Source organism: Sciurus vulgaris, assembly GCF_902686455.1.
Source record: "Sciurus vulgaris genome assembly, chromosome: 17".
NCBI classification, from domain to species: domain Eukaryota; kingdom Metazoa; phylum Chordata; class Mammalia; order Rodentia; family Sciuridae; genus Sciurus; species Sciurus vulgaris.
The window spans coordinates 53,704,686-53,726,111 of NC_136478.1; the positions used below are offsets into that span (position 1 = coordinate 53,704,686).

General features: G+C 46.2%; 1 protein-coding gene across 2 annotated transcripts; it reads right to left on the reverse strand.

Moving 5' to 3' along the window:
* Window positions 1-2,922: 2,922 nt before the first annotated feature.
* Window positions 2,923-21,178, reverse strand: LOC306648675 (uncharacterized protein). Of its 2 annotated transcripts, XM_079118910.1 has the most exons (3): window positions 19,811-21,178; window positions 19,070-19,153; window positions 2,923-5,101 (listed from the first exon to the last, which is right to left on the reverse strand). In XM_079118910.1, the coding sequence occupies exons 1-3, from the start codon at window positions 19,842-19,844 to the stop codon at window positions 3,183-3,185; spliced, it is 2,037 nt and encodes a 678-aa protein (XP_078975036.1). In that variant the 5' UTR covers window positions 19,845-21,178; the 3' UTR covers window positions 2,923-3,182. The 2 variants fall into 2 exon arrangements, with proteins under 2 accessions (XP_078975036.1, XP_078975037.1); XM_079118911.1 differs by lacking the exon at window positions 19,070-19,153 and having other exon boundaries at window positions 19,811-21,177.
* Between the last annotated feature and the right edge of the window lie 248 nt (window positions 21,179-21,426).

A 21,426-nucleotide genomic window follows, 5' to 3' on the forward strand; every position in this document is an offset into this window, starting at 1 on the left:
TGGCTTCATCCAGCGCACACTCCAACCCAACCACCTCTTCTCCGCCTTCTCTGTAGTCGCTTCCAGCGTTCCTTCTTGCTTGGGGTTGGTGCAAGACAGTTCTGGGCAACTGGCACCTCCCTCGTCTTTCCAGACTTTCAGGGGAAACTGGCCAAGAGGACACAAGGGTAGAGTGAAGAGGTGGCAGAGGATGGATGCCACGTGCTCCTGAGGTCCAAGGTCGATCATTTTAAAAAGAGAACAAAAGAGGGTGAGCTGCAAGAGTGAGGTGGCGATGACAGAACTTGACTTGCTGGAACTGGAGGTGACAGTGTGGCTGGCTGGGACCGAGAGACCAGGTTTTGGAAGTGTGTGTAGTACCCTGCTATCCTGTGACAGGAGGAGTGGCAGAAGGGAGAGACCAAGTGTGGAGATAAAACCCTCCAGGGAGGAGAAAGAGCCGACTGTGGAGTGGAAGGAGGGGAACGTGCAGTTGGCGTGCACTTGGTGCTGGGGAAGCAACTTGGAGAAAATGAACTCGTCCCCTTCCCAGGCCTCCTGTTGGAGGGGTGAGGACATGGACGTCATTTCTAATGTAAACTGAAAATCACAACAAACATCTGTCCAAATATAAGGAAGTAAAAGTGAACACAAGCATAAAAATTAACTTTAGAACAAGGTCCACTGTCCATACTTGGCTGGTCTAAAGTTCTGCAAACATATCTTGAGTACTACCAAAAATTGTCTTTGCCATGGTATTTGGTAACTCTAAGCCAATCTGCTGTGCACTGGAGGCCTGAACGTAGAGTTCACGTATAAATAATGTATAAATGACGAGGACCTTGGTGACCACCTGAGGGAACTAACTGAGCAGAAGGGGTGTGTATGTGGCAAGGCCAGATTGGAAAAGGCTACAGTGCTTGTTCGAGCTTTTCTCAGGATACTGTGGGCCACCCTGTAATGTCCAATTGCTATGAAGTCAGCGCTGCAGAGACCACGTACAGACGTTCTGAAGGAACGTTCTTTCAGCTCAGATGCTCCACGTGTGAATGAACGGGTCAGACTGCAGTTAGGCTAGAATCCCAAAATACACGAAACTCTGTAGTATTCTTGAATCTTTTCTGAATGTTTAGAATATATTGAACGTAAAGGCTTTTGAAGCATGTTTAGAAATTACAAGTAAGAAATTAATATTACCTTAAAGTATCAAGATCATATATGTGTATATGTGTATGTGGAAGCGCACTAAGGTATGCACGCAATCAAAATCCTGTCTCCACTTTCTAAGCATTCTGGGTACCTGCCACTGACTAACTGTTAACTGACCTTCCCTAATGTCCTTCTGCACAGTGTTCTGCACAGATGCTGACAGTCCTGCTGATGAATGGAAGGTTTGCTGTTACCAACAGTGAATGTTCTTTTCTGTTCCTCTGTAGCACAGATTTACATGCTGTGTGGTAAAGCAACCAAGCTGAGATTTTGCTGAAAGAGATTGTTTTTTATGTATTTGGTTTCCCAGCTTTGGTAAAACTAATAGTTCACTGTAAACAATTTTTTGAGGTTAGACAAAGATCACCCCCCACCGCTGCCCGAGTCGGCCACCGTTGGCATGTTGACGCCTGCTCTTTGTACGTGCTCCCCATGCACACAGTCGCCTTCAGTCACACTTGCATTGACTGGCTCACACCAGGGAGGCTGTAACCTTTTGTTAATAACCTGGGTTCTTTTCCTGTCATCTTCTTAACCAGCTGCAGTTAACACAGCAAGATTTATTCACACCATTTGCTACTGCCTTATTTTTTAAAATTCAGAATATCCTTGTGAACAGTCTCAGTGAATTTCTAGCACGAGAACCCCCAGGTCAAAGGGCATTCTGGTACATACTGACAAGCCAGTCTCCCAAAGGTTTCATTCACTCATAGCGAGAAGGGATCACAGAATGCTGTGTAAATGGAAGTCAACCTAAATCACTACACTTAATGAAAATTAAGGTCGCTGGACTCTGCTACATGAACATGTCCCCTAGGGTTTGTGTTGGAATCTTGATCCCTAATGTAAGCAGTGGGGCGGGCCTTTTGGAGGCAAGGGTCATGAATGAACGCAGTCTGTTCAGGTGGGAGCAGGTGGACTGTCCTGGGAGTGCCCACATCCCCCTCTCCTACCCTGCCTACTGCCGGGAGGATGTGGTCAGAAGCCTCGCCTCGTGGGGGTCTCTGGATCTTGGATTTCTCAGGCTCCAGAACTCCAAAGCCTCTGCTCCTTATCAATGACCCAGTCTTAGGACTCCTGTGGAGCAGAAGGAAGAGGAAACCCTGCCAAAGCCTCTCGGAGGCCCGGCGGGAGAAGGCCACAGAAACATGAGCTGGCCTCAACCTGAACGGACGGAAATGATGAGAAGCAGCCAATCAACAACTGAAGTTTACTCAAACATTTTGTCATCGGTAACTTTCAACGTTTTCAAAGAGTTACAGTCAAGCTCTACCTTGACTGTAACTAGGATAAATTAGGACCCCAAAATTCCAATCAAAATTGTCATGTCTTGTTGAATTGTTAAAAAATAGCATTTTTCAGTCTATAAAATACAAACGACACTAAAAATTACACGTACAGACTGAAAACTGAACAAAGAACTGAGGCCCGATGACGGAGGGGCCGTTCACGGTCGTCTACGTGTGTACTGTGGATGGCTGTATTGAATAACGCTTCGTACTTTAATATTTCTGGAAACTCTTAAGGCTATGTGTAGGAGTCTTTACACTTATAAAGTAGTGTGAGTGTGGGCAGGGAACCCACTAGTGTCTTCAATTAAGGGTTTTCCCCAATTGCTGGGTCCTCGTGGGGCCGAGCACAGCTCTGCATGGCAGAGATCTGGGGAGCAGCTCTTCCCACGTGGAAGTTATGCTTTAGTTGACATCGATTTTTGTCAATCATTCTTTTGTCAAAGTCCTGCTCATAATCCTCATTCACAAGGTCTCTTTTCTGGCAAACAAGTTTCTTTGTCACAAATGGTGACACTTTGGAAGTCTGGTGTAAACACTGATCACGTGTATAGATAGGATAGTTTAATATTGGTGAACTCCGACATCTGTAAAGAATTTGTCTCTCGAGGTCTTAAAATGCCATTTTAGAGAGCGGCTTTCTGGAGAAGATTCTGTGAAGCTCCTGGGTCCTGACGGGGCCACAGGAGGCTGCACTACCTGTCTCTAGAGACTCCCTCCTCCGTGGACTCTCTGGTGGTAGACGAGATGTGACCTCTGGCTGAAGCCCTTGCAGCAGACGTGGCAGATGTACGGCCTCTCCCCCGTGTGGACCCTCTGGTGCGTGTGGAAGTGTGAGGCCTGGCTGAAGCCCTTCCCGCACTGCTGGCAGGTGTAGGGCTTCTCGCCTGTGTGTACCCGCTGGTGGGCGCTCAGCCCTGCGCTCCAGCTGAACTCCTTCCCGCACGCCTCGCACTTGAAGGGCTTCTCGCCAGTGTGGATGATCTGGTGGACCTGGAGGTTGGACCTCTGGCTGAAGGCCTTGCCGCAGGTGTCACACTTGTAGGGCTTCTCCCCCGTGTGGACCCTCTGGTGGGCCTGCAGGTGCGAGGCCTGGCTGAAGCGCTTCTGACACGCCGCGCACTTGAAGGGCTTCTCGCCGGTGTGGACGCTCTGGTGCGCCTGAAGGTTGGAGGCCTGGCTGAAGCCCTTGCCGCACTCCTCGCACTTGTAGGGCTTCTCCCCGGTGTGGACGCGCTGGTGATTGTGCAGGTTCAGGCTCCAGTTGAAGCGCTTCCCGCACACATCACACTTGTAGGGCTTCTCCCCGGTGTGCACCCGCTGGTGGGCCTGGAAGTAGGAGCTCTGGCTGAAGCCCTTCCCGCACACGCTACAGCGGAATGGCTTCTCGCCCGTGTGCACCCGCTGGTGGCTCTGGAAACTCGAGGCCGAGCTGAAGCCCTTGCCGCACTCGTCGCATTTGTAGGGCTTCTCCCCGGTGTGCACGCGCTGGTGACTGTGGAGGTTGAAGCTGAGACTGAAGCACTTGCCGCACGCCTCGCACCTGTAGGGCTTCTCCTCCGTGTGCACCCTCTGGTGCGTGTGGAGGTTGGAGCTGCAGCTGAAGCGCTTGCCGCAGTCCCCGCACTTGTAGGGCTTCTCTCCCGTGTGGATCCGCTCGTGGGCCTGCAGGTGGGAGCGCTGGGTGAAGCCCTTGCCGCACGCCTCGCACTTGTACGGCTTCTCGCCGGTGTGCACGCGGCAGTGGATGTTGAGGTCCGTGCTGCGGCTGAAGCCCTTCCCGCAGCTCTGGCAGCGGTAGGGCTTCTCCCCGGTGTGGATGGGCAGGTGGGCGTACAGGTGCGAGCTCTGGTTGAAGCTCTTGCCACACTCGGGGCAGGTGTAGGGCTTCTCCCCCGTGTGGACGCGCTGGTGGGTCTGCAGGTTGGAGCTCTGGCTGAAGCCCTTGCCGCACTCGTGACACCAGTAGCGCTTCTTTCCCGTGAGAACGTCGGGCGGTGCGGGAGCCCCCGGGCTGTGACTGGCGTGGGGCTCGCGGATGCCCCCTGCTGGCGGCTTCGTTCCCCAGAGGACCTGCTCAAGTCCCCGGGGACTGGCCCCGAAGGCTTCCTGGCATCCGGCAGTCTGGCGCGTTCCCTGCCCCCGGTGAGCGCCGCGCTGGGCGGAGGCCGGCTCCCTGTCCCGCTCCGCATCACCGCGGGGGTGAGAATCGCAACTTAAAATGTCGCCCAGGGGAGCGAAGGGGCACAGTTTGTTTTTCATCTGTTTACAGCTTTCCTGATGCCTCTGTGTCTCACCGAGACACGGATCACTCCAAGGACTCTGAGCTCTTCCGATTGGAAACCCCTGATTTTCAATAACAATGGAATGGTCCCCGGTGAGAGTCGCAAGGCAGCCACCCTCCTCCGCCGCCTGGAGGGGGCCTCCCGCCCCCAAGGTGCAGGAGGGGCCGCACTGCTTGGGCAACCGAGCGCGCGGCCCTTGACTGTTTGTCGTGCGGTCTTGACTTTCACCTAGTCTGTTCACAGCGTGTGTCTTGATCGGCCAGCACGAAAGCTCTCCCAAGGAAAGGCACTTGAACCCTGCTTCTCGAAGAATCTCCACTCTGCTTCGAGTCCCGCCTCCTGAAAGGGTAAATAGGAGTCAGAGACAAGGTGCCAGCAGCAGGGATGGGGACTAGGACGCGCCGAGCCCTCTTCCCCTGGGTAAAACGCCTGAAGACCAGCTGGAGTCCCCCTGCTGGTGCCCCGAGACACAAGAGGTCTGCGGGAACGGGGACGCGGAATCAAGGAGCCACCTTTCAACTGGCCTGAGGGTGGTCAGCCAGGGCAGGACCTGAGCTTTCCTCTCCCCTGAGCGTGGTCCTGCTGCGCCCTGTGTGCCTTTCCCGCTTTTGTTAACTTCTCGATGCGTTTTTACTCCGGTGTGCCCACTGGAGTGAGCTGAGCCTTCCTGCAACACCCTAGCCCGTGAGCTAGTGATGAGAAGATGCACCAGAGAGCACAGTGGGGCCAACTGGGAAAGCTGTGGGGGGCATGGGGGGTGAGATGGGGGGACCCCACAGGTCCTGACATGGGGCTCTCCCTCTGGTCCTGTGGGTCTAATTTCCCAGCGGTGGAGGAGTGGGAAGAACGGACACACGCTCAGGCCCGACAGCGCCCTGAAACTCCTGAGGCGCACTGAGCGCCCACCCTGGGGAGAAGCCTTGATCCAGAATATGCTGCAGGTAGTGAGCGTCTCCCCTGGAAGCGGCAGAATGCTAAAGCCGGGTGCTGGTTATGTGCCAACGCCCAATCTTCAACAAGAGATCTGCAGCCATGCAAGGGGAACTCAGAACGGGGCAAATCTCCAGAACCAACCTGAAGCTGCACAGGTCTCCGACTTCAGTGACAAAGATTTTAAAATGATTTTAAATATGCTCAGCGAGCCACAGAACCAAACCGACAGGTCACTAAATCAGGACAATGATGAACAAAATGGGAAAATAAACAATGTAAACAAACTGGAAATTCTGAAGCTGCAAATGGAATTGAAACCTGGAAGAAGATCCTGTGAACTTGAAGACAGGTCGTCCGAAACAACAGACAACTCCCTTCGCCAGCAGAACACATTTCCTGACTTGCATGTGGGACATTCTCTAGAACAGACCATATGTTAAGCCACAAAACAATTTAAAGTAATTAAATTGTACAAATAGAAGACTGTCAGAATGGCCATATTACCAAAAGTGTTCCACAGACTGATTGCCACACTCATCAAAACAGCAAATGACCACCTTCACGGAACTAGAAAACACAGTTCTAAGATCCATCTGGACGAATAAGAGACTGAGAACAGCCAACACGATAGTGAGCAAGAAGAGCAATGCAGAGGCACCACAATCCAGACCCCAGGTTACAGCACAGAGCCGCAGTAACCAGAGCAGCGTGGTGTTGGCACCAAAGCAGGCATGACACCAACAGGAGAGAGGAGGAGACAGAGGCCCACGTGCTTCAGCCATCCGACACTTGACAAGGTGCCAGAAACAAACACTGGAGAAAAGGTAGTTTTTTAAAACTGGGAAAGCTGGATATTCTTATATAGAATGAAACCTGACCCCTGTCTCTTGCCTGAATAAAAGTCAACTCAAAGTGGACCAAAGACCTGGGAACTAGACCACAAACCATGCAGTCACCACAAGAAAATGTAGCCCAACACTCTATCAGGGCGCACATACCGCCTAACTTAGCAAGACTCCAAAAATGCAAGAAATTAAAACAAGAATCAGTAAGTGGCATGGCATCAAACCAAAAAGCTTCCGCACAGCAAAGGAAACGAGTGTGAAGAGAGCCTACAGCATGGGAGAAGGGCTTGCCACTGTCCTCAGGGGATTCGTATCTGGAAAACACCCAAAACAAAACAACCCAGTAAGTGGGCAAAAGAACTAGACAGTTTTCAAAAGAAGAAATACAAATGGCCAACAAATACATGAAAAAATGTTCATCTCTGGCAACCAGGGAAACGCAAATCTACGCTATGCTGGGCTTTCATCTCTCTCCAGTCAGAATGGCAGTTATCAAGAATACGAATAATGCTGGTGAGGACATGGGGGAAAGTATACGCTTATATGTTGGTGGTAGGCCTGAAAATTAGTACAATCACCTTAGAAAGCAGTATGGAAACTAGAAATGGAACCCCCACGTGACCAGCCATCCCACTCCTTGGGACCTAAACTTGGCATACCTTAAGGATGTAGCCACATCAACATTCATGCCAGCGCGATTCACAATAGCCAAGCTATACAACCAGCCTAGGTGCCTGTCAACAGATGAATGGAAAAAGAGAATGTGGTATATATACACAATGGAATGTTACTCAGCCACGAAGAAGAATGAAATGATGGCATTTGCTGGTAAATGGATGACACTAGAGAACATCATGCTAAGTAAGCCAGACCCAGAAAGCTAAAGTCAAATGTCTCTGAAATGCAGAAGCTAGGTCAAAATAAGGGAGAGGGAAGTGGGGGATGATTTTCCAGAAGAGATGGGCTGAGTAGAGAATAGGGGACGGAGGGGGGCAGGGAAGAATGGGAAAGGGAAGAACAGTGGAATGAATCTGCACAAACTTCCCCAAGTACACGATATGAATACCCAATGGGGAATCTTGCCTTATATCCAGAAGGCAGAATCAAACAAACAGAAGATGAGTGGAGTAGAGGAAAGGGAACAGGTACAGAAAAATAGCAAGAAATAAGCTGTCCAGATTCAAAAATTCATTGAGTCTCTTTAAAGAGATTTGGAATAACCTTTAAAAAGTAGAGAAAAACCAAAAAACAAGAATTCTTCAAAAAGATCAAAATGGCTAGATTACTGAAGAAGACAAAAAGACTGGAATAACTAAACCCAGAATTGAAAGCTGAGCTACAGCTGACCGTACAGACACAGAATATGTAAGTGAATACCATGAATATATTGAATATCCAAAGATGAAGTGGGTAAATTCCTAGAAAAACATAACCTGCTAAGACTGAATCATGAATTATAAATCTATTTTTTTTAAATTAATGGATTCAATGACCTTACTGATCATTAAGAACCTCCCAACACTGAAAATTCCAAGAACAAATGTCTTCACTGGTGAATCCCATCAAACTTTTATTTTGGTACTGGGGATTGAACTTGGGGGCACTCAACTACTAAGCCACATCCCCAGCCCTACTTTGCATTTTATTTAAAGACAGGGTCTCCCTGAGTTGCTTAGCACCTCACTGTTTTTGCGGCTGGCTTTGAATGCATGATCTTCCTGCCTCAGCCTCCCAAGCCACTGGGATTACAGGCATGCGAGATTACATGCCCATCTTATCAAACATTTTAAAGGCCAGCATCACTTTAATATAAAGCCAGGCAAGAACACAAGAAAATTACAGGCCTATTCCCTAATGAACACAGATACAAAAGTTCTGAACAAAACACTAGCCCACTGAACCCAACAGCACGTAAAAATGATTCCACATCGACATCAAGCTGCACTTAATCCCAGGAATGCAAGGATGGTTCAACATATGCAAATCAATGAGGGTGACACCTCAGCTGAATGAAACACATGATCATCTCAACAGCCAAGGAAAAAGCGCCTGATAAAATGCAACATGCCTTCATGACAAAAACTTGCCACACAATACAGGCATATGTGACACACTGCTAACACACTGAAGGAAATGTTGAAAGCGCTCCCCAGGATGTGAGGGAAAAAAAACAAGGATGCAGACCTTCACATTCACTCAACACAGTACTGAAGGTTCCAGCTAGAGGGATTAGTTGAGAGAGAGAAAGGCACAACAGGAAAGGAGGATGTCAAGTAGCCCCTGTCATGACCATACACTACAGAGATAACCTGAAGACCCTACCCTTAATTTGTGAGAACTGGTAATTTCAGATGGCAAGATACAAAATCAACACATAAAAATCTGTAGCATTTATATATACCCATAGTGAATATTAAAAAGAAATCAAGACCCCTAAAACAACACCAAGAATCAATATGTAGGATAGCATCAACTTTCAAAGCTTTTGCCCAGCCAAGGATGCAGTGTGGAGAGAACATGCAGAAACAGAGAAAATATGCCAGCTACTCCTTTGATGGAATATCAAAAAAAAAAAAAAAAAAAAAAAAAAAAAAAAAAAAAATCAAAAAACACAACCCAGTCAATAAATGGGTAAAAGAACAAAATGGACATTTCTTGGAAGAAATACAAATGACCATTTGTTAACAAATGGTCCAGAGGAAAAAAATCTTCATCTTTAGCAATCAGGGAAATGCAAATCAAAACTACACTGACATTTCATCTCACTGTAGTAAGAATGGCAATCGTCAGGAATACAAGTAATAAATGCTAGTGAGGATCCTGGGGGAAAGGTGCACTCACACATTGTTGGTGGGACTGCAAATTAGTACAACCACTTTGGAAAGCAGTATGGCGATTCCCCATATGACCCAGCTATAGCATTCCTGGGCATTTATCCAAAGGAACTGAAATTGGCACATTACAATGACACAGGGACGTGGATGTTTAGAGCAATTCACTACAGCCGATGGAACCAGCCCAAGGGCCCCAACAGACAAATGGAACTGTGTCATTTGCTGGTACGAGGATGGGACTGGAGAGCAGTAGGCTGAGTGAAATGGGCCAGACTCCAGGTCCAAGGCTGAATGTTTTCTTTCATAAACAGAAGCTACAGAGAAATGGGGAAATAAAAGTGAGGGGACAGCTCAAACACAGAAGTGAGGTAAGTAGAAGGAGAGTTGGGGGGAGGGGAGGAACTGTGGAATGAAACTGACCAGATCATTCTGTGTACACATAAATATGCCAGTGAAATTCCACCTTTGTGTGCTGAAAAAGCACCCATTTAAAAAAAAAAAAAAAAAAAGAAGAAGGAAGACTAGTAGAGGAACAGGGACAACGGGAGGGAAGTGGAAGCACTGGAGATTATAATGGGTCAAATTATATCCCATGCAAGTATGGATGTGAAAATGAACCCCACTTGTGTAACTATGATACACCAATACCAACACGCAAGAAACCAAGAGCAAGCCCATTCTCAATAGCTAAAAACAAAACCCTGAAAAAAGGTTTAAAGAGGTGAAAGATGTCTACAATGAAAACTATAAGACACTGATGAAAGAAACTGAAGAGGACACCAAATTTGGAAAGACAACCCAAGTTGCTGAATTGGAAGAATATTGTTACCACATCCGTGCTACCCAAAGCGATCTACAGAGTCAATGCGTCCCCATCAAAATGCCCGTGACATTCTTCACAGAAACAGGAAAAAACCCACTAAAATTCCTGTAGAATCACAAAAGACACCAAATACGGAAAGCCATCTTGAATAAAAAGAACAAAGTCAGAGAATGACCTTAAAACATACTACAAAGCTACAGTAAATCAAAACTGCATAGTAACAGTATAAAAAGGATAGAAAGACCTATGAGACAACACAGAGGACCCAGATTTTTGAGAGAGGTGCCAAGAACACACAGGAGAAAAGGCAATCTGTTCAACAGATGGTATTGGATATTCATAAGCAGAAAAATGAAAACAGACCAGTATCTCACCATATTACAAAAAAGTAAAATGAACTGAAGACCTAAATATAAGACCAGAAACTCTAAAAGTAACTAGAAGAAAATGGGTAATACTCAGGTCTGGGCAAAGATTTTTTTTAAGATTTTAAAACCATAGGAGCTGGGTGTGGTGGCACAGGCCTATAATCCCAGCAGCTCAGGAGGCTGAGACAGGAAGATCCCAAGTTCAAAGCCAGCCTCAGCAACTCACTGAGACCCTGTCCCTAAATACAATACAAAATAGGGCTGGGGGTGTGGCTCAGTGGTTGAGAGCCCCTGAGTTCAATCCCCAGTAACCCCCTACCTCTACCCCACCAAAAAAACCACACAGGGAACAAAAGACAAAAATAAAACTAGGTAAGTGGATCACATCAGACTAAAGGGCTTCTGCACATCAAAGGAAGGAAGTGGGGGGTGAAGGACTGCTCCAACAAGGGAGCCACACCCCAGCTGTATCCTGACCTCAGAAACTCAACAGAACTAAGAGGTGAAAAGTAGACATTTCTCAAAACAACGTACACACGTGGCCAACAGGTGTATGAAAACACGCTCGCCATCACCAGCACTAACGGGCATGCAAACCAAACCGCAGCAAGAAGTCACGTCACCTGGGTCAGAACGTCCATTATCGAAAACACAGCAAATGCTGGAGGCCCTGGTGGAGAGGTGAGTTGGCGCAGCCATCCTGGGACACAGCAGGGCGGGCCTTCAGGAACTAAAAACAGCAGCTCACTACTGGGGACAGAAGAAAGGAGAGCAGCGCTTCAAAAGAACAGCCACCCCTGTGTCTGCTGCGCGGCCAAGGCAGGCCAAGGCCTAAGTCTTCATCAAGGGATGAGCAGATGAGGGAATGGGGTACGTTGTACTGAAAGAAGACTCTTCATCCACACAGGAAATGAAACCCTGTCTTGTGGCCACGTGGGTGCCTGAAGGACACTTCACACCGCGTGTCCACTCACGTAGAAGCTGACCTCATAAACGCAAAGGGCAGACCGGTGGAGACCCAGAGGCAGAAGGGCGGCCGGGAGGAGCTGGCTGAGCCTGTTGGGAATGCGGGGCGAGCCCATCCCCGGGCTCTAGCCTCGGGAGGGTGACCGACTGACAGCAGCTCACTGGCTTTTCAGGACGGCCACGGGGACTGAACCTCCCTGCCAGGAGGAGTGCTGTGAGGGACGCAATGACCACCCTGCCTGCATCGTGAAGCGCTGCCTGCGTGTGTCACGGTACCACGCTGGACCCAAAAACGTGACCGTGCCAATTAAAAATAAAGATCAATGATTCTCTTCACGTCAGGAGCAGTCGAATTCTAGGGACGGAAGTGGAATGGTGGATGCTGCGTCAGGAGAGAGGAATGGAGAGTTAGTGGTTGATGGAAGCAGTCTGTTTAGTGGTTGGAGTTTACAAAGCAATGTCAATGGACTTAATGGCACTGAAGGGGACACCTAAAAGTGGTTAAAATGAGCTGTATGCGATGTGTATCTTACCACCAATTAAAAAAGGACATGTGAATGCTTTGTTCAGATGTTCTAGAACTTTATGCCCCATGCTCAGCATTAGGCTGTAGCTCACAAAGACAATCTTTGGCACTGTGGAATTTTTTTGGTTTTTGTGGAAAGAGTCACTGGACTCCTAGGCATTAGGTGCTGATGAGATTCACTTAGAACCCCAGATCTAAGAGTAGGTTAGGAGGTAGGAATTCACCTGCCGCAGAGCAACAGAAGACATCCCGGGAAGTTATCGCATAATGCATCGGGGAAAGGGGGATAAAGAGCAGGAAGGAAGAAATAGAACTATCTTTATTCATAGAAGACATAACTAAGATGCTAAGAAATCTGCAAAAAAGCTATCAGAACCAGTTAAGTGAGCTTAGGAAGGTATACTGATAAAGTCAATATATGTAAGAACTTATGTACGAAAAACAAACTATCAGATGTTGAAATTGAACACAGTGAAAAATCAGATGTTGAAATAGTACCACTTATAATGTCAATCTGAGAGAATAAGACCTACATACACAAAGCTATAAAATATTGCTGAAGAAATTAAAATGGGAACTGCACACAGAGGTGTATCATGTTCATGGATTAGAAAAAAAACTATTATGATGTCTACTGCCCTAAATTTATCTATACATTTATTGCAATCACAATTGATATACCAGTAGGCTTTTTAAATAGATTTGATAGATTGATTCTAAAATCCATGCCTAAGTGCAAAGGACCTATAAAAACCAAAAACTTCAAAAAAGAAACAGCCAAGGTGGAAAATGAACACTCTGAGTTTACGGTTTACCATAAAATAACAGTAATCAACCCAGCATGTCATCCAGATAAATATGTTCAAGGAACAAGAGACTAGAAATAGACTTGCACACATATAGGTAACTTTTGCCAAACATATTAAAGTAAGACAAGGGAGAATATATAGTCCTATCAAATGGAAATGAAACAGTCTGAAATCACGGCACAGCAAGAACTTTGACACATACTCTCAAACGAATAGAAATCAGCTGGGTGTGGTGGTGCATGCCTGAAATCTCAGCTATTTGGGAGGCTGAGGCATAAGGACTGAGACCTTAAGGCCAGCCTCAGCAAGTCAGCAAGACCTTGTCTCAAAAAAGGCAGGGATAGGTCTAGAAATTAGCTCAGTGGTAGAGCACCCCTGCAATCCCCGATCCTACCAAAAAAATTAACTAAAATGAGATCACAGATCTAAGTGCAAAATCTAAAACTGTAAAACTAGAAGAAAACAGTGGTGACCTCAGGCTGGACAATAGTTTCTTAGACAAAATCCTAACTGTATTCATCAAAATGAAAAATCTCTATTCTTTAAAGACAATGCTCAGAGAAAAGACAAGATAAAATGGAAGATATTTCCAGATCATATGTAGATTTAATGCAATCCCAATCAAAATTCTAGTAAGTTATTTTATGGATACTGACAAACTGATTTTAAAGTTTCCATGGAAAGGCAAAGACCCAGAGAAGTTCAGTGTCCCCCAACAACAGTGAGGGGGAAGAACAAGGTTGATGCAAGTTCAAGACTCACTAAAGCCATGGCAGCTGGTCCAGAGTGGAACCAGCAAAGAAACGGTCACGCAAAGAAACACTGCTCAGCAACAGAATGGGAAAACAGAGCTCGACACATCTAAAGATACAATGCTAAGAGGAGGAAAGTAGACGCCAAGAAAAAAAGACACATGGAATGATTCCTTCCGCACAAAGTTCTGAAAAAGAATGTGATGTGAACACACTTGGCCCTGAACTCCACTAAGAAATGGTTAAGTATAGAGGGAAAAGAGGGGTGGGAGGGGTGGGGGGAAGGAAAAAAATAACAGAATGATTCAAACATCATTACCCTATGTAAATGTATGACTACGCAAATGGTATGCTGTTACTCATGTACAAACAGAAACAACAGGTATCCCATTTGTTTACAAGAAAAAGAAAAAGAAAAAGAAATGGTTAAGATGGTAATTTCATGGCCTATGTTTTCTACCCTAATTTCTAAAAGAAATGGTGCATTAAAAAAAAAGTCAAGCAATAGAAGTTGAATGCAAAAGTCACAAGGACTGAACAGCTAGCTATACCAAAAAATATTAACAGATCAAGATTAAACACAGAAATAACTAGTGGAAAAAGTTCAACAGAATAAAAACACCAAGGAAGGTAAGGAGGTGGGAAAACTGTGGAAATAATTACAATAATTAGATAACTTTTCTATTATTCAGTGGATCAGTGACATTCAAAATTAAATTATTTTACCATAATTGTTGATCATATCTGTGTGGAAATAAACATTTTGAAAAAAGAAAATAAAATAAAGAAATGGTGCATTTCCTGAACACTGTCAAGATTATGACAAACAAGGTGCAATGTTTGTCCCCACAAGATGTCCTTGTGTGGAAGCTCAGTCTCAGGGTGTGCCATTGGGAGGGGGTAGGGCCTACGGGAGGCCCTAGGTCACTGGAGGTGCTGCCTTTGGCAGGCACTCCTGGAGTGAGTACTTCAGTGTTAATCATTAGCAAGCCTGATCCCGGCCCCTAAACCTCTCTGTGTTCCTGTCTGGCAGTGTGACCGCATGTTCCACCCCTGCAGTCCACCATGAGGAAATGCAGCCAGGACAGGGAGGGGACTTTCGGCACAGAAATGACCGAATGATACACAAGGAAAGAATGAAACTCTGTCACAAAGCAGAGGAGACTAAGATAATAAAAATGAAACATAATGTGGTGCCCTGAACTGAATTCTGGTAGAGAAAAAGAATAATGGAAAATGGGTGAAATCCAAATAAAGTCTGGAGTTCACTTATTAGTGACGTACCACTGTGCACTACATAGTTTTTGACGAATTTACCAGTGATGTTAAGCAGTTAACACTGGAGTAAGCCAGGTGAGGGGTTTATAAAAACTCTCTATGTAACTTTTCCATAAATCTACAATTATTTCAAAATCAGAAACAGCTTTTTTAAAAAATTAAGTTTTGCTACATATAAACTGTGTCTCAAAAATTGAATTAAACAGCATTTTTGATGAATGCACAGCTCCTGGTTTCCAATAAAAGTAAATCAGGGGTCCTTTAACAAATGGGTGATTTTAAAACTGGGTGAGAAAATACAATATGAAAATAGAACACCACAAAGAGCCAGAGGTAAGGAAAAGATCGAAAAATACAAGATATCAAAGGGACAAAGGAGCCAGCCTGAGAAAGCTCCAAATGGTCACAGTAGGAATGATCTGACCACAAAACAATGCAACATCGGATTATGACCCAAAGAAAGAGACAAATATACGTAAGTCCACACAGATTATAGGACGGTTACTGGATGGAGGCAGAAGTCACTACAGTCTGTGGGTCCTGGTGTTCTATGGGTGCTATGACATATCCCAACAAAAGCAGAAGCAGGGGTGTTGACAGAAACTCTGACAGTAAGACACCATCACAGAGGTGGCTCCTTGACCTTGGACCTCCACGACTCTGAGCCAAAATAAACCTCTTTCAAACTTATCCAGGCTCTCATGTTATTAGGAACAGAAAATGGACTACTAGACCCTGTAGCTACTAAGATATTAAATTGGTGGTCAAAAGCCACCCAGCAAAGAAAAGTCCTGGACTAGATGGCTTCACTGGTGACTTCTACCAAACATCTAAAGAAGAACCAACAACAGTTCATCTCATTCTTCCAAAAAGACTGAAGAGGAGGAAATACTTCCCAATTCATTCTATGAGACTAGCAATGCCTCAATGTCAAAGTCAAAGATACTACAAGAAAAACAAACTAGAGGCCAATAGCTCTTACAAACTAATGCAAAAAAAACCCTTCACAAATACTAGTAAACTGAGTAGCATATTAAAGGCATTATATACCATTACCAAATGGGATTTATTCATGGAATGCAAGGATGGTTTAACACATGAAAATCAATGTAATATACAAAATGAGCAGAACAAAAGGGGGAAAAAGTATATAATCTTCAATTGATGCAGAAAAAAAGCATCTGACAAAATTAAAAATCCTTTCATGATAAACATTTATCAAATTAGGAACAGAAGAGAACCACCTTAACATAATAAAATTATAAATGAAAACCCCACAGCAAACATAGTCAATGTTGAAAGAATGAAAGCTTTTCCTCTAGTATAGGAACAAGGCAAGGACACACACTTTCACCTCTTGCATTCAATGTAATATGATGGGAAATCACAGCCAGAGCAGGTAGGCAAGAAAAAGAAAAGGCATCTGCATTAGAAAGTAAATTTTTCACTGTCTATAGATGACATATGTAGAAATTGTAAAGATTCCACACACACAAACTGATAGAATAAACCCATTTAACAAAGTAGCAGAATACAAAAACACCCAAAAACAGCTCTTTTTTATTTTTGTGGTGCTGGGGATCAAACCCAGCGCCTTGTGCTTGCAAGGCAAGCACTCTACTGACTGAGCTATCTCCCCAGCCCCAGCTGTGTCTTTACAACAACAAACTATGCAAAAAAATAAATTCCATTTATAACAGCATCAAAAAGAATAAAATACATGGGTAGGAGACGTGCATATCAAAAACTACTTGATGAAAAAAATTAAAGACATATAGAACGACCTCTCATTTTCATGGATTAGATTTAATATTATCACTTCTACTCAAAGTGATCTACAGATTGCATGAAATCCCTATAAAAATCCCCACTAAAATCAAACACTTTCCCCTGCAGAAATAGGAAAACTCACCCTAAAACTTTTATGGAATCTCAAGGGACCCCAAATAGCCAAAACAAAAAGAAGAAAAAAAATTGCATACTTCCTAGTTTCAAAGCTACAGTAATTGAAACGCGGTTCTAGCATAAAGACATAATTCCATAAAGACTAGCCAGGCGTTGGTGGCGCACACCTGTAGTCCCAGCAGCTTTCGAGGCTGAGGCAGGAGGACTGCAAGTTCAAAGCCAGCCTCAGCAACTCAGCAAGACTGTCTCAAAAATAAAAATAAAAAGGACTGGGGATGTGACTCCATGGTTAAGCACCCCTGGGTTCCATCCCTGGTACCCCCCCACCCCCCAAAAAGACTAATGAGATGAGAACCTAGAAACTGGGCCTCACACATTTGGTCAAATGATGTTTGATAAGGCTGCCAAGATGAATAAACAGCCAAAGGACAATTTTATCTTTCAACAAATGTTCAGTAAACTAGAAATACACAAGCAAAAAAATGAAGACAGGCCAGGCATAAAAGTGCTTTTGAAAAACAACACAAAACAAAAAAACCTATCTTATACCACGTGCAAAAGTCAACTCAAAATGCAAAGACCTACATGTGCGATTTAAAACTGTACAACTCTAAGCAGAAAACATGGGAAAAGCCTCACAACCTTGAATTTACAAGCAATTTTTTTGGATATGAAAACAAACACAGGGTCAACAAAAGAAAAAAGTAGAATTAGAGTCCATAAAAATTAAAATTTTCTTCAAAAGACACTAAGAAAAATAGCAAAAAAAGGCAACAAACAACAGGAGAAAAGATCTGCAAATCATGTATGTGATAAGGAATTAATATCCGGTCTATGTAGAGAACTCCTCAAACTCAACACCAGTTTTAAAAAAAAAGAAAGATTTAAGAATAAATAGGCCAAGGACTTGAACAGACATCTCTCCAAAGAAGATACACAAAAGTCCACTGAGCACGAGACGCTCAGTCACCATTAGGGAAAGGGAACTCGAACCCCACTGAGATACACTTGGCCCCGTGAGGATGATTATTTAAAAGCAAAACAAAACACACACTGGCAAGGATGCGGGGAAAGCAGAACCCGGTGCACAGCCTGTGGCCATGGGAAGAGGGGCAGCTGCTGGGGAAAACCATGCAGCCATTTCTCAAAATCAAACACAGAATTCTCATGAGACCCAGCGCCCCAAAAAAACTGACGGCAGGAACGCAGATGCTGAGCACGGGTGTTCAGAGCAGCGTCACAACAGCCCAGAGGCGAAAACAACCCGCAGGTCCGACAGGTGGGTGGGAAAAGAAAATGTGGTACAGACAAAAAGGGAACGATGCTTTGCCATAAGAAGGAAATTCCGACACATGCTAAAGGTATCAACTCACTAGAATAAGACACCAATGGACGAGTGCAGGATTCCACTTGCACGAAGAACTGGGAGTAGTCCAAGTAAGAGGCAGAAGGCAGAATAGGGGCTGCAGGGACGAAGAACAGGGAGTCATTGTTTAAGGGGTTCGGGATTTCAGTGGTAGTGGTGGAAAGTTCTGGAGACAGAGTTATCATGGTTGCATGATAATGAGAGTGTACTTAGTGCAACTCTATGCTCAAAACGGTCGAAATGTCCGCGGTCAGTGGTGGACCTCACAGCTACAACATGCACGTCGGCGAGTCTGCTGGCATGGTGCCTGACGCAGACTGAGGCCAGCGGAGAGGGAGGGGAAGACAGCAGGCCTCTCAGGAAGCCTTCCGAGCAGATGCGCAGGAAAGAAGGAAGAGACTGGAGCCGAGCCCAGGGGCACATGCCTGTCACCCCAGCCACCTGGGTGGCTGAAGCAGGAGATCGCCAGTTCAAGGCCAGCCTGGGCAACACGGGGAGACCCCGTCTCAAAATAAAAAAAGGACTGGGGTATAGCTCACGGTGGAGCACCCCTGGGGAGGAGGGAAGGAAAGTCTGGAGGTTTATTGGATAGAACATTCTAATCAGAGAAGAAAAGGTTCTGATACGAACCACAAGGACCCCATGTGAACCAACAGGGTGGCAGAGATAACCAAGAGGACGCTCCAGGAGGATGGGGAATGTGAAGGCACCCGCTTCCCTGCCACGCAAGCCCCTTACAAAGGCTGGCTCTTTCTGGTGGAATGGGAGCCTCTGGGGGGGTCTGCGAGGAGGCGGGTTGATGTGACCATTTCTGAAGTCCTGCTGCAGGGTGAAGTCACACCGCATGGTGCCAGCACATGGGCCACCATGAGGCCAGCTGTGGGCCTCATGTGAGAGCCTACCTGTGTGGGTCTGGAGCTCCTTCACCCAGAGCTTTTCCTCCCTCTCCAACTGGGATATCACGTCTGGTTTGAAGGACTGATGTCCTGTGAGAAGATGATTTCAGTGAAAACGTTAAAGGCACAGAGTTCTGGAAAATTCTCCTTCTGATCCCACACTGCGGGCTCTGTCCACACCCCAGCAGCACCTGTCCAGCATTTCTCTCGACCCAGGGTGAGACACACTGACCACCATTAGGAATACCTGACCGTACACACTGCTGAAAGAAAAGAACCAACGATCTGCTGCTAACCAGCGCCTGTCCCCATCCATCCCGGCCAGCCCTGCATCCCCTCACTGCTGGCCTCTGCAGTTACGGTCACAAGATGCCACAAGGAGCTCCGTTGCTGATGCTGTGGCATCACACAAACGCTGACAACCCACTGAACTTCATGACCCACCAATGGATCGAGACCTCCGGAAGCCAAGAGATGAAGGCCCAGGAGCAGCCTCGGCTCAACCGCTCGCTCACGACTGGCCTAGGGGGTAAGCGTGCCGGGAGCGAACGCCAGCAGCGCCAAAGAACAGGAACGCTGGCTCGTGAGCGCCGCTCCTTCAGCCATCAATGGCGATGCCAGAGAGGCCGCCAGAGGGCCTCACGCGCACGGCTCAGCCCACACGGAGAACTGCCAGCCCACGGGACCAACAGTGCCGAGACCGAGCCCTGCTGGGGTTGATGCCAATTCCACGGGCGCCGTCCTCACCCACTGAGAGCAGGTTCCTGAAGGTCTCCAGCATCACATCCCGGTACAGCCTCCTCTGGGCAGCGTCCAGCAGCCCCAGCTCCTCCTCGCTGAAGACCACGGCCACGTCCTTGAACGTCACTGCCTCCTGCAACAGCAAGCACGGGTAACCTCAGTCGCACACCAGTGGCCGCTGGGGCCTGAGGAGCACCTCTGGTGGAGTTCCTATTCTCTTCCTTCCACAATCATACGCCAGGTGCTGGGGCCCGGAGACAAAAAAGAAAGCTCCTGGTGCGTGTGACCTGTTGCCCTTCACACGGTTAAGTCCGCAGAATGAGCCGTGGTTAAATCACGGTGTTCACACACGTTACGGTTTGAGGGGACCAGATCTTGTCAGAGAGCTTGTGAGCATTCCGTACCAGCAGCACCCGAGTGTTTCCTTCTCTCCTGGACAGCAAGGCGAGCACACCAAATCCGGAACTCCCAAACGTTTGGGGATTTTGAAGCACTCTGGGGTTTGGATTACAGACGCTCAACCAGGGGAAATCTATGCAGATATTCCCAAACCCAAAAATCTCTGAAATGTGGTCCCAAGCATTTTGGATAAGGGACAGTCAACCTTCTCACTCTGTCAGTGCGTGCCAATCTAACAGGCATTCCGTGACCCTCTGGGGCAGGTGTGTGATTAGCTGTCTTCCCTGGACCAGGCCATATCCATCAGCTGCGGCTGCATCCAGGTCCAAGGTTAGAGCTCTGGAAACTGACTGCCTCAGCCCACATTCAAAGGCTCTGTCCACTACCTGCTCTGTGACTTGGACAAGTCATCTAGCTTCTCAGTACCTCAGTTTCCTCATCTGTAGTGTCGTACCTACATGATTGGGCCCTTGAAGGGATCAGGAGTGAGACCACACAAAGGACTTGGGAGAGTCCCTGGTCTACAGTAAGTACTCAATAAATGTCAGCCATCGGTATCATCATTTCATCTATTTCATCCATTGATGGTTGTACATAAAACTGATGACCTTACATATACTTGTTCATTCAATATAGTGCACAATTTGATAACTTAAAAATTATAGGTGAGTCTATAAAATCATATTTTTACATAGATCTCAGTCAACTTGTCTGGTTATTTCTTTAGGGCAAGTTCTGAGGAATGGCAACTGCACTGTGGGGGGGGAGCACCTGTATTTTGCTAATATAATGGCAATTTTCCCAATTAAATTGTCCTGTAAGGGATAAATCCTGTGGCTTCTAGATTCTGGCCCAAACTGAACACTACCTCATTGAAAAAAACTTTGGGGAATTTGGTAGGTGATAAAACAGCTCTTTTTTAAAAACTTCCATTTATTTAATTGACAAAAGACTTCTTCCCATGTTGTCTGTTCGTCTACTCTGCTCAGTCGCTCTGGGGCGGGAAGTTTCATCCGTGCATCAGAAAGATCCTACCAAGGACCGTGACCTCCCTCAGGCAGGTAGCTGCCCATTTCCATCTGTTTCCTCTTTGTCTCACAACAACTCTGTGTGTGGTGCTTTTCTTCATGGAAATTATCTAAAGACTGTGCTTATTTCTGCATTTGCTGTAGAATTCTCAGCATCTAGGGACCAAATGACCAGCTGACAATCTGGCAAAGAGC

Excerpts from the sequence above, each read along its gene's own strand:
- LOC306648675 (XM_079118910.1), bottom strand. The coding sequence starts at position 19,844 with ATGCTGGAGACCTTCAGGAACCTGCTCTCAGTGG. Across the intron at positions 19,154-19,810 it reads CAGGAACCTGCTCTCAGTGG|GACATCAGTCCTTCAAACCA; the intron begins GTGAGGACGGCG and ends ATCTTCTCACAG. Across the intron at positions 5,102-19,069 it reads GGAGCTCCAGACCCACACAG|GAGGCGGGACTCGAAGCAGA; the intron begins GTAGGCTCTCAC and ends TTACCCTTTCAG.